This window comes from Berghia stephanieae, chromosome 1 (assembly GCF_034508935.2).
Source record: "Berghia stephanieae isolate SIO BIC M18660-M18661 chromosome 1, UCSD_Bste_1.3, whole genome shotgun sequence".
Classification (NCBI taxonomy): Eukaryota; Metazoa; Mollusca; class Gastropoda; order Nudibranchia; family Aeolidiidae; genus Berghia; species Berghia stephanieae.
The window spans coordinates 113,969,078-113,985,302 of NC_088360.1; the positions used below are offsets into that span (position 1 = coordinate 113,969,078).

Below are 16,225 nucleotides of genomic sequence, written 5' to 3' on the forward strand. Positions count from 1 at the left end.
AGTCATTTCAAAATTTTTCACCAATTTTTTTGGAAATACTTTAATTACATTCTAAAACTAGGTGGACTGTCTGTATGTGTACCTGGTCTATTAAAGGGATATATAGAAATGCACTCAAAGTTTGGATCGCTCCCTTGGAAAAGATTGGTAACTCCGACTATCAACTTACTTCGGGGAGGTTTTCCTCTCACAGTGCAAAGTTATGAAGCAGTGGTTCGCCTGCTCTCCCCAAACAAAGAAAAAATGAAGGGTTTTGAGTAAGTGATTGACCAGGTAATTGTCGTATTCTAGGAAGACACATATTAAACAATTTGGCCAGAAAATAGTCCTTTTAATCAACGTCGATTTATATGATCGTCATCTTGGCGAGGTCCCGGGTTTTAGAGGGTTTTTTTTTTAATTTAATTTTTTCTTTTTTGGGGGAGGGGGGGGGGGGTTGCCAAGCTAACGGTCATTTAAATCAATCGATTTTTGAAGGATGACTTTTCTGCTCAAAATGTTATATATGTGTCTTTCCAGAATATGGCAGTTAACTGGTAAATTTTTAAAAAATTACGCATGTGGTCTACTTAAGAAAATTTTCTTAAGTTTCTTCTTAATGTTAATCACAGTTAAACAGATAAACATGAGCTTTTAGATAGCGCAATATCCATTAAACGTGCTCAAAGCGCTTTACAAGGGTCCCTGACCAACAGCAACACGTAACATGTAGAACGGAACATGAAGCCCGTAAGCGATATCACAATTCTTTCCGGACAGAGACAACGCTGTAAACGGTCAGGTACTCATATTACACCTGAATGCGGTGAGCGAATGTAAGTAAAGAGCCTTTTCCAAGGACTCAAATGCGCCGAGCAAAGCTCGAACCCAGGACCTTCCTATCAGAAAGTGAGTGTCATACCACAAGAACATATAGCCGCACACTGGTCACCTGCTCACTCATAATGGTGCAAGAGGTCAAATATATTTTTGTTAGTAATTGTTTTGTATTAGATTCAGACTGAGAAAATGTCTTTTGCACATAGTATTGGACTTAAAGACAATTATTTAAGTTTTAATGGGTATGTTGGAGATTTTTATTCATCAAGTAATTTCCAACCATTAGTCCGTCAGAGCCATCAGACCGAAGGAGCCGAAGTTTATCCAGTTTCAATAGCGTCAAACGAACAATAGAAATTACTTGCTACTAGTGCCGATTAGGAAAATTTGTGTGTTGTGCATTAGACAAAGTAAAAAACTAATGCCTTTTTTAAAGTTCATTCTGTCATCCGTTCTGTCATTAACCATTGTCATTGTCATTTGACTTAGTTAAAAACTTAAAAACGCATTTATTTATTTATTTATCCGTTTATTTTTAAATTCTTGATTGCCTTATAGATTGATTTTCCCATAGTTTTATTGAACTTATTGAAGCTTAAAAGTGAAATACCTTTATATATAATTCATGAGTCCATTATTCACGTCATTTATTCTTAGGCCATTTAAAAAGCTCACATATCTACCAATTAACTTTTGAGTTGTCTAATGTCTTTCTCATCATAGCAATTCTCCATCCTTTATAAGAGCTCTTTGTGTTCATTTGTTTCTATTTAAAAGGTGTATTCTTTTTTTGACTGGATCAATATTAGATTTTTTTCAGAATGTTTTTAGATGAAAACGACAACGTCAAAAATCAGGGCAGTATTGTCCGGATGCCCAAACTGGCAAGGACTATGGAAAGGATTGCTGAAGATCCCATGTCATTTTACAAAGGATCATTAGCTCAAGACATCGTCAATGACCTGAAAGACGAAGGTACAATCTACTATTTTCTATTATTTCTTTTTATAGAATGCGTGCCACCCTTCTCAAAACCGGTGTAATTTTAATGCTGACATGTGGATTTACAGTCAACATTATGAGACTTAGGCTAAGTTTAGATGTTCTATTGATGAGAAAAAAATATGAAGTCAATCAAAACGTCAAACATATCGATTTCGTGTTTATGGTTATTTTAACGTGACCCTCACTTATCTGTATTTGGTCAACTTCTACATAAAACCGATTTGATGTGATGAGTTTCATAATATGCCTTAATGTTACCGGATGCTGCTCCCTCCTTACACGTAAACAACGCAGAAAAAGAGAAAGAGTGTAGCTCATTGACAATGTATGCTGTTTCTTTTTAGTTTCCATTTGTACGATATATTTGATGATAATGAGTATTACAATTATTTGTCCAGTACTTTAAAGAAGCCTCGTATACTCGAACATACAGAAGCGTTTGGGGAACAGCTACAAGTTCCTCCACTTTCTTTTTCGTCATATTGTTGGTAATCTGATTTCAAAATTTCCAACAAATTCAAATTTAATCAAAACCGCACCAACTGTCTAATAAAATTATAAAACCAAAAAGTAAATGTTGTATGCATATTAGCATGCATGTTAATAATTATTTTAGAGCTTTGTAATCAATTTGTCCTCGCCAAGATAGTAATATCTAATGAGTAATAAAAAGTTCTTTTGTCCATTAACTCAATGGACCCGAAGTTTATCTCGGGGTTTTGTTGTTGTTGATTAAAACAGGAAGCAACAATTGCTTACTACCCTTGTGATAGAACACTTATCTGTTGTAGATTGCTTTAGATACACCTAGATATGCAACCAATGCTAATTGAACCTTGATTAAACCTGAGACCGATAACGGTCTCTTTGTAAATCAAGGACTCTACCAAACCGAGCTATCGAGATTTGGGGGTTAATAAGTAATAATTTTTACCTAATCAAAATTGATTACGAGTAGTTAATTAATTTACATTAAAAATCATTGTTGGAAATTGTAATCCACAGGTAGTATAATCACAGAGGAAGACTTAGACAAGTATCAGGCCCTTGTCAAGAAACCTACAGCTCTTGACCTACCAGGTGGCCAGACTTTGTACTCTGTACCCTCGCCGGGCTCTGGTCCGTCCCTCAGTTATATCCTCTCTATTTTATCAGGTATTGCTACGCCTCTAAAGTTACAATTTTCAAAGGAAAAGATAATATTATTATTCTTATATATATATATATATATATATATATATATATATATATAATATTATATATATAATATATATATATTGTGTGTGTGTGTGTGTGTGTGTGTGTGTGTGTGTGTAAAGATATATTTTTGCTAGGGTTGAACGAATCTTTTGACAATATTATGATTAAGATGAGGCTAAGATCACGTGCTTTTCTGGCAAGTGTTTCAATTGCACCGCATCGGGTTTAATCAGCTAATATATATATATATATATATATATATATATATATATATATATATATATATATATATATGTGTGTGTGTGTGTGTGTGTGTGTGTATGGTTTGTTGAGAGGAATTGGCTTGAATCACGTAGAGTGCTCGACAGTTTCGTTGGAGCGCGAAATATTTATTATTCTCACCTCATGTTCTTTTTCTTCCTACAACGCTGTTTCCTCCATCCGCTGATATATATAGATAGATTCCTCAGGGAGGAATGCTGTTAAGTTGTGTCTGTGAGGATTGGTGCAGATCATTATTTTGTATATTTCCGGATGTTTGGTTTGGTGCGCATGTATGTGTGTTTGTGTGTGTGTGTGTTTGCATGTATGTGTGTGGATGTGTGTATAGTGCTGTGTGTGGTGTGGTGTTGGGGGGAAGGGGGGGGGGGGGGGGGGGGGGGGGGGAGTTTGATGTTGGAGATGTTTTATTGAGGTGTGCAATGGATTGTGGACAGTAAGAATTTCCTCATGTGGGCATGTATTGAAAAGTTCTTTCTTTCTGATTTGTGTGGCGTGTTGGGGTTATTTATTACTTTACTAGTAACAGTAACACTTTTGTTTTGAGACGATGTCTCATGTGATGTTATCGAATGCTTGAAACATCTACAACCTCATCCCTCCCCCCCCCCCCCCCCCCCTAACACGACATCACACAGTACACACTTTGCGACGACGATGATGATGATGATGCTGATAATGATGATGATGATGATGATGATGATGATGATGATGATGATGATGATGACGGTGATGATGATGATGATGATGATGATGATGATGATGATGATGATGATGATGATGATGATGTTGATCACAAACAAACAACCTAATAAACAAACAAAACAAACGTGAGATTTTATATAGAGCAATATCCTCTGTTCGAAGCGTTTTACAAAAGGTCCCTGACCAACAGCAACACTGCTTAAAGTGTAGAACGAGACATGACGCCTAACAGGCGATATTACAATTTTTCCGGCAGAGACAACGCTGTTAACGGCCAGGTCCTCATTTTACACCTGAGTACAATGAGACAATGCGAGCAAAGTGCATTTTCCAAGGACTCAATTATACACGGAACGAGGCTCGAACCTAGGACCTTCCGATCCGAAAGTGAGTGTCATATCACACGACCACATAGCCGCACATGTATATATCATGATATATGATATAAACAGTTTAGTCAAGTGCAAAATATAGCAAAGTCGGTAATATGTGGGATTCAAAAGCCCTGCGCTGAACAATTATGTACTCATAGAATTTTATTTCCCTTGCTGTTATTCTTCATTTCTTCAATGTTTATCTTCTCTCTGGAACTAGACTCTATACATAAGTCACAAACAGTGTGGAAAATAGTGAGGAAAATCATCACAAACTCTCGATAGTGTTCAAAGTAACGTTTCCATTATCTTCGCTTTATTTATATTATCACAAGGTTATAACATGACTGCCGAGAGCTGGGCCACCGAAGAAGCCAAGATTGAGACTTATCATCGAATGATAGAAGCCTTTAAGTTTTCATATGCTAGGAAGACCCAACTAGGAGATGAAAATTTTGTTGATGTAAACGAGGTAAAAGTCTAGTTAAAATGGTTTACTTATACGTAGCTGGCATGTAATGAATCTTACCGAGAAAAGCGAATATGGTAGATAGATAGATAGATAGATAGATAGATAGATAGATAGATAGATAGATAGATAGATAGATAGACAGATAGATAAATAGATGGATATATAGAGAGGGAGGGGGGATTGTAAACAGTTGCTAGCCGTCTGTCCAACAAACAACGTTCTTTCGTTCGGCGGCTCTGTATACCAAATTTGTAAATTAACTTAAAAGGCATTTGATAACAGAGAGAAACGCATTGACAATTACTCAAAAATCATTGTATACTGAATAATACGGTATTCTTTATCATTAAGACATGATGACTTAACATATTGAGTAGTTGAAGTCCTTGAAAGGTATTAGATTGATTTTAATAAGAATTGATGTAAGAGAATGATGATATCTGGTAACACTCTTATTTCTTCGGGTAGTCTTTTCTTTGCTTAAAAAGATCCTTGTCACACATACAAACAAGAAATCAATAGGTAAAGAAAAACAATTTTGAAGACTTTTGATATGCTAATGATCTCAATTTATTGGCACAAATGATATAGCTAGTCTATTTATTTGTTTCAGCTCGTCAAAAATCTTACCTCAAGATCTTATGGAGAGGAGACAAGGTTGCTAATTGATGATTCAAAAACATTTGATTTATCTTATTATGGTCCCAAATATTATGGTTCAAAACAACACGGAACATCACATGCTGCTATTGTTGATAGTGAAGGAAATGCTGTTGCTATTACTGGCTCTATTAACTTATAGTGAGTACATATTATATTTTCAACAAGAGACAAATTGTGAGAGGTAAGAGAAGGGAGAGGAGAGAAGAAGAAGAAGAAGAAGAAGAAGAAGAAGAAGAAGAAGAAGAAGAAGTGTGTAGTTTGCCTAACCGGCAGCCGTGTTGTTATTTCTCTCCCGAATTGTGTGATTTTTATTGATTTCTAAAACAAAAGTCTGGAATATTTTTATACAGTCGTTTTAATAAAGTTTTATTCTACATTGTGATATATATTTCTCGGAAATTCATAAGAGGATTTTTAGATAAATTAACATTTTAGTGGTGTAGATCCCATTGTTTGAAGTATTGGACTAGCCATTTATTGTTTACACTTACGTTACGATTTTTAGTCACGATGTGCCATATCTATTTTTATCCTTATTACGACAACATTTATTGGAATGACACAGAATCGTCTTGGTATCACGGTAACAATAATAGCAGTAATAGCCAGCGGCTACGACCAAGTCGTGGTGGTGTGCGGAAACGAAGAAAAATAAATATTCAAATAGGTCACAGACCACCGCCCTTTCATACTAATAGAGCACTCAAAGTACATAACACACAACAGTGCCCAAGGTCTCTGATCAACATACCACTCAACGACACTCACAACAACATGCCAATAGTAAACGACACATCAACATATCAACAAAACATAATGACAACACCTGATCATTTTGGTGGGATGCAGGACTTAAGTAAACATAATGAGAACGTGGCTTGTGAAAATAAGACAATAACAACAAAGGGGGGAAGAAGGGTCAATATGAGGCCAAATGAAATAAAAAGAATCAATCACCAAATCAACTCAAATCATAACACGCTTAATATAGCAAACAGGCAAACTAACAGTGACCGTAATGATGAACCGAGAAACATGTTGAGAACTATGACCATAAACTTTCAAAGTATAATTCCAAAACTACCGGAATTTTGGAAATTGATATCAGACATAAAACCAGACATAATCATAGGTACTGAAACATGGCTACATTCCGAAATAAAGGACAGTGAAATATTTCCACCAGAGACATATTTCAACGTGTTCAGGAAAGACTGAGAAGATAGGTATGGTGGGGTGCTGGTTGCAACAACAACGAACCTCTCAGTATTAAAGCTTGACATTCAAACAAATCAGAATCGGTGATCGTAAATATCAAAACAGAACAAGGCCTACTCACTGTGGGCGCTATGTATAGAACACCTTCAAACTCAACTATGGAACAAATGACTGAGATAACACGCTGTATTGATAGCCTAGACCCGAAAAATGTACTCTGGTTAAGCGGAGACCTGAACCTACCTGATATCAATTGGGAACAAGAAAAATTAATCAGTTACCAATATCCTTCATTTATAAACCAAGCATTTATTAACAAATTGCAAGATTTTGGCCTTAGTCAAATAAACAAAATTCCAACAAGGGGTACAAATATCCTCGACTTATTTATCACAAATCGACCAAATTTAATTGTCAAATGTACAACCATTCCAGGCATTAGTGACCATGACATTCTCATCACGGAAAGCACTATCAAAGCAAACAAAATCACAAAAAAATCACACCCTATTACTATTTGGAAAAAGGCAAATATCGCCGAAATGCGGACAGAAACACGTCTTTTTAGTGAAAACATAATTAATCAACATCTAGAAAGCACTGAGGATGTTTGGACTGCCATCAACGACCACCTAAACAAAATGATGACCAAACATGTACCAACGAAGAAAAGCTCAAGGAAATTTCACCAACCATGGATAAACACCACCGTCAAACGATTATCTAGACGGAAACAAAAGGCATGGAGCAGAGCGAGAAAGTCCAACAGTAAGAAAGACTGGTACAATTACGCCCGACTGAAAAAAGAAACACAAAAAGAGAGTAGAAAGGCCTATCATAATCATGTTAAGGAACTTGTCAGTGAAGACTCAAACAAAAAGCTCTGGAAATGTATAAAAAGTAGGAGGTGCGATTCGGTTGGTATAGCGCCCCTTGAGCATGATCGTGTATTATACTCTGATGCAAAGGAAAAAGCAGACATACTTAATAACCAAGTCTGCTCTGTTTTTGCTTCAAAAGCTCATACCAAAATTACCACTCAACAACTACAAGGCGAAGAAAACGATTCCAACACTATGGCCGAAATCAATGTGACAGTAGAGGGCGTTTCCAAACTCCTCGCCACTCTAGATCCAAAGAAAGCATGTGGCCCAGACAAAATACCATCCCGTCTCTTAAAGATATTGAGTAACGAATTTGCACCTGCCCTCACACATTTGTTCAAACTCTCTCTTGAAACGGGAGACATACCAATTGTTTGGAAGCACGCTCTTGTCCAACCCATCTACAAGAAAGGTGATAGAAGCAGGGCTCAAAACTACCGTCCAATTTCATTAACTTGCATTTGCTGCAAACTGTTGGAGCATATAGTGAGATCCTCAATAACTGAATATCTCGAAACTAACAGTATTTTTTGTGATGAATAGCACGGATTTAGGAAGCACTACTCATGTCAAACTCAACTTCTATCATTAACACATGATCTGTCAGCTGCTATTGATAATAATAATAATAATAATAATAATACACATTTATATAGCGCTCATTCTCGTGTAAAACACAAGCTCTGGGCACTTTACAATATAAATATCAATTTTAAGTGAAAAAATAAAAAAATAAAATAATAACAACAATAACAATTCATAGCCAAATCAAGGATTCATATAGAGTCAAGAAAAACAAATACAGTAAAAATGTGTCTTGAGATTCTTTTTAAAAGTAGGTAAAGACTTGCACTCCCTCAGACCACGTGGTAGTTCATTCCAAATCTTGGGGCCGAAACAAGCAAACGATCTATCACCAAATTTTGTTCTTGATCTTTTTTCCGAAATTTTCGTTTGGTCATTACATGATCTTAAAGTGTAATTTTCAAATTTACACATGACCACGTGATCTGTGAGATATGCCGGTGCTATACCAGCCAAACACTTATAAACAAGACACGCTGCTTTGTAATATGTGCGCTTTTCAATGGGCAACCAGTGGAGAGAGGCCAACAAAGGGGTTGCATGATCAAATTTTTTTTTGCCAAAAACTAATCTTGCTGCACTGTTTTGCAGTAGTTGCAATTGTTTAATAGAAGCCTGAGGCAAGTTGACAAGCAGCGAGTTACAATAGTCTAGTTTCGAAAAAATGAGGGAAACAACCAATGTTTTACATGTTCCAATTGCAATATACTGACGGATCGAACTGATTTTCTTCAATTGAAAGTATAAAGATTTACAGAGAGCAGAAATGTGAGCTGACATTTTCATTTCTGAATCAAAATAGACACCCAAATTTTTCACAGTCTTTGAAACTTTGATCTTTTCACCCCCAATCAACACCTCAAGACCATCATTCACCTTCAACTGCCCTCTATTTCCCACAATCATCACTTCTGTTTTTGACTCATTCATTTTCAACTTGTTTGCATCCATCCACTCTTTCACATCCGTCACACATTCTTCCACACGTTTCACAATATTTTCGAGATTTTTAGTTTTATCAGTAGCATAAAGTTGCGTATCATCTGCATAGAGATGATAGCGCAGCCCATGACCAGTGATGACATTAGATAATGGAGAAGTATACAAAACAAAAAGAATTGGACCCAAAACAGAGCCTTGAGGAACACCAAAAGACAATGTATGTTGACGAGAAAGTTTATCTAAAATCATAACCTGTTGCTTTCTGCCATCTAAATAAGATTCAAACCACTGCAAGACAGTCCCAGACAAGCCAAAGGTTATATTAAGTCGTTTAATGAGAATACCGTGATCAATAGTATCAAACGCCGCCGAAAGGTCTAACAATGTCAGAAGAGAAACAGAACCTTTATCTAAAACATCAAGCAAATCACTCGCAACACAGCACAGAGCAGTTTCTGTGCTGTGGTAAGAACGATAAGCTGACTGAAATTTTTCCCATAGATTGTTTTCATGGAGATGTTGTGAAAGACGTCTGAGTACAACTTTTTCAAGGATTTTAGAAAGAAATGGCAGATTTGAGACGGGACGGTAGTTACTAAGGTCATTTACATTGAGATTTTGCTTTTTTATGAGAGGCTTTACAATTGCATGTTTATAGATATCTGGGACTTGTCCTGAGATAAGTGACTGATTTATAATATAAGTTATGCAAGGTAACAATTCAGGAAGACATAATTTCAAAATATTAGTTGGTAAAGGATCTAAATCACATGACTTCGAGGAAGATGAAAAAATTATTTTAGAAATTTCTTCTTCAGTTGTTTCTTTAAAACAAGAGAATCCCTGTGAACCCGAAAAAGGGTGGAAATTTATATCTTCATTTTGCACGAGGTCCAAATTGTTCCGAATTTTCGATATTTTTCCCGAAAAGAAATCTGAAAATGCATCCGGCTGCTTTTCTACCGGGATATTAGTGGGTAGACACATGCCCTTTTCTTCCCCTAAAAGTTCCTTTGAAACAGAGAAAAATTCCTTAGTGTCCCTCACTGATGACAGTTTTGTGTTATAATAGTTTCTTTTTGCTCTTTTGCAGGTGGTTTTATACTTATGCTTTTTTGCTATATATTTTGTGATACTTATGCTTTTTTGCTATATATTTTGTGATATATATATTGATAAAGGTGGTCAAATTGATCTAGTACTACTGGACTTTGCCAAGGCCTTCGACAAGGTCCCTCACCATCGGTTAATCCAGAAATTGTATGACGTTGGTATCAGGAACAAAACCTTACAATGGATTGCAACTTTTCTGGACAATCGCACCCAACAAGTTCTTGTCGACGGCGAGACTTCCACTATCGGGATGGTGACATCGGGCGTACCTCAGGGCTCAGTCCTTGGGCCCGTCCTATTTTTAGTGTACATAAATGATCTTCCACGAGGTATAAGGTCAAAAGTACGCCTCTTTGCTGACGACACAGCATTATATAATCAGATAAGAACAACAGACGACTGCAAAACACTAAATGACGATCTAGCTAAATTACAAGAATGGGAAACAATAAATCAAATGAAATTTAACGTATCAAAGTGCAATGTTCTCACCATCACAAATAAGAAAGCACCTATTACATTTGAATACCAACTTCATGGTCAAAACCTGGAACATGTAAAGACAGCAAAATACCTTGGCATTGAGTTTGCTAAAAACCTCAAATGGAATGACCACATATGTCACCTGGCTTCAAAGGCAAATCAAACAAGCGCTTACATCACCCGCAATTTAAAAAGATGCCCAATCACAACTCAAACCCTTGCTTTTAAAACTATTGTTAGACCAATTTTGGAGTATGGCAGCTCAATTTGGGACCCATATACAAAGAAAAACATTGACACCTTAGAAAACATCCAAAGAAAAACAGCAAGACGCATCACAAACAGATTCGATCCTTTCTCAAGTGCGTCTGAAATATCACAACGGATTGGCCTTGAACCTCTGGAAAAGAGAAGAAAGATAGATAAACTTAAATTGTTCCACAAGATCTACTACAAAAATTCGTGCCTTAAACTTCCAAACGACATCAAAGATATCGGCACAAGAAATACGAGGGGACACACAGCAAGAGTAACCATCCCAACATCAAAAACAGACGCCCACATGTATTCGTTTTTCCCTTCCACTGCCCGACTATGGAATAGCCTCCCAGCTGAAGTGGCTGAAAACGGTTGCCAACATGCCTTCACGCGATTGCTGGAGTTCACAACGTGACTTTTTAATCTATGTGGTTTTAGTATTATGTGCAGAGTTTTAGCAAGTTTAAAATGTAAAACACTACAAACTGTGGAGTGATCCTCGACAATATTGGAGGTTTCCACAAGACGAAGAAGAAGAAGAAGAAGAAGAAGAAGAAGAAGAAGAAGAAGAAGAAGAAGAAGAAGACTCCAACGCCATCATGCTGGCGACAAACCCTGTGCCATGTTGTATGCATAGATAGTATGCGCTTGGGTAAGGAGCTCACAACATTACCATCCGGAAGTATAACGGGCCAACACACAAAACTCTGTGTAACCACGAACTTTTATAGTCTGGATAGTACAGTTAAGTGAGAATTACTCATAAACGTGGGTGGCAGAAAACAATAACAAAGACCCGAGTGACGTCAACTTCATTCTATCTATACAGAGCTGCAAGGAATTGTTCATGACTTGGTGCTATCACTATTTCTTCGGCCAGATTGTTCCATTCCTTTGTTATTCGTGGGGGAAAGCTCTGTTGTGTTTGATCTGTTGATGTAATAGCTAGTGAGGCGGAGGGTTGAGTAAAAATTTGAGCTTTTATTTAGAACAATATCCACTAAACGTGCTCAAAGCGCTTTACAAAGGGTCCCTGACCAACAGCAACACACGTAAGGGGTAATCAAAATTCTAAAAAATATTGTTTTTTTTTTTCACCAAAAAGCCATGCATGATTCAGTTAAACTCTGGTGATTCCAAGATAGCAAAGGACTAAATAACTATCATTCTACACTACGAAAAGCATTCGGTGAGTATTTGCAATAAAATCAATAATATATGCTTTATCTTCGTTTGGTTTACAGTTTTGGCAGTCAAATTGCGGGGAAACGAACTGGTATTATCTTCAATAACCAAATGATGGATTTTTCGCACCCATTTCTGGAAAATTACCCCGGACTACAGCCAGCAGAAGCAAACTTTATACAGCCAGGAAAACGCCCCTTGTCAGCTATGTGCCCGGCTATCATTTGGGATAATATTAAAAAAAGAGTTTCTATCGTCGCTGGAGCAGCCGGGGGTAGCAAAATACCAGCAGTTGTTGCTTTCGTAAGTGGAAATGGAGTTTCTGAACCCAAATTTGTTAAATTTGCAACTTATCTTATACGTATGTGAAGTCGTGTACTTATATAGTACTATATTAATACATTTCAGTCCTAATGCGGAGCTTTATTTATTTGGATGCATGGAAGTTTCGTGTTATATAACTGGTCTAGTTTAAAAGCCCATCAGATAAGCCCTCTCTTTAGACACCTGTTACTTTCCTTAATACCATGTTCAAAGCTTCAAAGATGATGGTGTATTTCCGTGTGGTTCCAGTTCCATATTGAACTTCGGTCTGCACGCGGCGCTATCCTTTTTTTGTGTGTGTACATAGCTCTTTTAAATATAAAACGTTTTGGTGGAAATCTACAAGCTTAAATAATCTTTATATATAAACAAAACCTTACACATTATTGTTGATATCACTAAGCATGCCGACTCATAAATCAAACTTCAACAAAAATAACCGATTTAAACTTTGTTTCATTCCAGACTGCAATGAATCTTCTTTGGTTGAACATGTCGGTACCTGAGTCAATAGATGAACCAAGACTTCTTCACGAACTGCTGCCAATGAATATACAAGGCGATCCCCACATAAGTTTGGTAGGTTATGCACATATAAACGATCAAAATGTTGCCATGTTGTTTCTTTTATAAATGACGTTTCCATTCATTTGTCTTAATGTTATTGTTGAACACCGTTTTGATTTTTCAATTCGTTTAACATTTTATTATGTACACCTGTTTTTCATGTGTGCAATGACAAGCAGTTATCTTTCGTCTCATTTATTTTTCCAGTTATTCTTTTTTCAGAATCTTTTTACCCAATTCTAACTTTGTCTCTAATACCCAATTTTTCATAGTTGGGCCATTTTACATATTTTATTGTATCCTCGTTTCTTACTTGGCAGAATATTCGTGCTGGGCTGCGAAAGAAAAGTCACACTTTCCTAAAGCCTATCGACCCCACTGTTGTGCAGATGATACAGATACTCGAGGACTCCATTGTCGCAGGTTGTGACTTCCGAAAACTGGGAGAACCGAGTGGTTTTTGATTACTTTCGGATTTGATTATTTACGTGATATATTGTGTTCTTAGTTTTACATTGAATAATTTATGGTTCCTAAAATGATCGTTTGAATGTTATTTTATTTTGAAAATAACTTATGAGAGCATTTCATGACTGGGAGCAGTTTACATGTAGGCCTACTCATTTCTGGTAACCCAAATTGTTATTGTCTCATTGTTGTGAAAACGCTAAAATATGTTATCAGATACAAATTAAATATGCGTTCTCCATTATAAAAGTAATGAATAAGCTGCTATGAAGTTTGCGTTCATTCAAAATTATTTTCATTGCAATTTTTATCAAGTTTATGTTAACCTAATATGGCTTTCATTTAAACAGTCTCAGCTTTCTGTGTGTGTAAAAGAAGTAAAGTTGTCATTTAATTGACCATTCTTTGATTGAAAATTCATTCAACAAAGCTTTTGCTTTGAGGTCTTGATACTAAAAGTTATGTGTGTGCGAGCATTTGTGTGTGCGCTTACGCTTGAATCGATTGTTTTTTGTTTGATTGTTTTGTTGGGTTATTTTTTGTGTTTTCCTTCTTTTTTTTTTTTTGGGGGGGGGGGGGGGGTTTATAGTATTTTTTGTGGTGGTGGGTTTTTTGGGGGCTTTATTGGTTTGTTATCTGGGGGGGGGGGGGGGTTAATTGTTTGTTTGTTTGTTTGTTTTTTTGTTTTTTTTTGATAGTTTGTGTTTGTTTGTATTTTGTTTGTCTTGTTTAGTTTTTTCTGGAGTTTTTCTTTTGTTTCTTTTGTTTTGTTTTGTTATGGTTTGTCATCCATTACTCACCCCTCCCCACTTTTTTTGTTGAAAAAAAAATCAACAGAGATTCAAAGGTTTATTTTTGGCAATTTTATTACGAGAGAATGCTATATTTACAATGGAAAATACAAATAAGAGATGCACTGTAAACCATGAAACGCATGCCATGAATGAAAGGAAATCTGAGCTTCGGTTCTCTGGAGAAATATTTGTAAATGTTCCTTATTGTGACAAATATGCATGCCTAATCCATATTGTTTTCAGTTTCTATGAATGTAGGAATGACAACAGGAAGCTGCGCCACTGGCATTTAACTATTAATTGTAACAATTAAAGAGTAGATTTTTGATCAATTTAAACATGAAATTTGTGTCACACCTTCAAACGTGTTCGGACAAGCATGTTTGGTTGTTTATAAACAATAACGTGAATGAAATCGACATCTCTTTGATCAATGTTATTGTTTTTATACCGCCAAATGCATGACTAGTTATCACACGATTATCTCGATCATATAATAAACGTTTAAGTTTATGCATAATTTTCTGTGTTGGTTTTGTTGATCATGAGGTAGAACAGTAGGTATTTTACTTAAACACATGCCATCAATAGTAAAACCTATTCAGTTTGCTATGTTTACCAATCGACTGTCCGAGAGGCGTGGTTATCTGGGTGTCTATTGTTTATATCAAGTGTATATATATATATATAGTTGTTCGAAGATAACGTCACTCAGATCATTGTTATTGTTTTTGGCCATCCGCGTTTATGAGTAATGCTCACTGAACTGTATTAACCCGACTATAAACGTTCATGGATACACACAGTTTTGTGCGTTGGTCCGTTATACTTCCGGATGGCAATGTTATGAGCTTCTTAGCCAAGCGCATACTATCTATATAACGTAAAGAGGAAATATACCAAAGTATTGTACTTTAACCAATGCATAAAATTCTGCTTAAAGTCACTGACAATTCTAGTGATTGAGCCAATTACCATTAAAATCCATCAGAAAGTTGTGAAGATATACATGTCAACGGGTTGTGGAATAGACTAAAGGATAAGAATTGCATTGCACAAATTTGATTTACGAATAAAGCGAACCTGGGACCTCAAAAGATGGGCAAGTTGGGATCATTTCTGGCCAAAGTGAAAAAGGATATTTTCTAGGTGAACGGCAGTCCAATTAATGCAATATTTATCGAAGGTTGCCGTTATGTCGCTCAGGACAGAGTATTATGAGGGGAAATAAGTGTGGAAGAGCTTATGGCTAGTATTGTTTAGCTGGATTCGCTCCATTTATAAGTAAACGAACCGTAGACCACTCTACCTACGAAAATAAATTGCTGTTGTTTTGTTTTTTGTTCTGATTTTGGTTTGTTTGTTTTTGTTGTTTGTTTTGTGTTTTTTTTTTTGTTTTTTGTTTTTTTGGTGTTGGTTTGTATTATTTTGTTTGGTTTTGTTTTGCATTGTTCTGTTTTGATTTTGTTTTTGTTTTAATTTTTTTTATATGATGGACGTTTACGCGGGAGGCAAATAGTAATTAAAGCACAACATTTTGTGCGGCTATGTGATCGTGTGATATGACATTTGTCTTCGGATCGGAAGGCGTTAGAACATCTTAATTTTGATAAGGTGGTAACTCTTAAAGAAAAAAAAATTATAACAAAACGTGAAAAAATAAATGATGAAACTAATTTTTTAAAAGAATTTTGGTCGAGGAATCTAGCAAGTTGTCAAAGTCTGCGTGATTCTGGAAACAACCCCTTTCCCATTTTTTAAATACGATGGTTCATGTTCTTACAATCATTAAAAAATACACCAAAGTTTGTGGCAATTTTGGTCACAGATACTTATCATACGCTACATTAAAAGTTATACATTACAAATCTCCAGCTTTTTAGGATT

General features: G+C 36.1%; 1 protein-coding gene across 1 annotated transcript in view; it reads left to right on the forward strand.

Annotated features, from left to right (window-relative positions):
• LOC144965252 (glutathione hydrolase 1 proenzyme-like) overlaps window positions 1-14,847 on the forward strand; it is a 16,549-nt gene extending 1,702 nt beyond the window's left edge. The window contains exons 3-10 of the mRNA XM_078900399.1: window positions 62-257; window positions 1,640-1,794; window positions 2,830-2,979; window positions 4,718-4,854; window positions 5,468-5,655; window positions 12,245-12,488; window positions 12,975-13,088; window positions 13,397-14,847. Of these exons, the coding sequence (XP_078756525.1) occupies window positions 62-257; window positions 1,640-1,794; window positions 2,830-2,979; window positions 4,718-4,854; window positions 5,468-5,655; window positions 12,245-12,488; window positions 12,975-13,088; window positions 13,397-13,540 (1,328 nt within the window). The 3' untranslated portion in view covers window positions 13,541-14,847. The remainder of the gene's footprint in view (window positions 1-61; window positions 258-1,639; window positions 1,795-2,829; window positions 2,980-4,717; window positions 4,855-5,467; window positions 5,656-12,244; window positions 12,489-12,974; window positions 13,089-13,396) is intronic.
• Window positions 14,848-16,225: the final 1,378 nt, after the last annotated feature.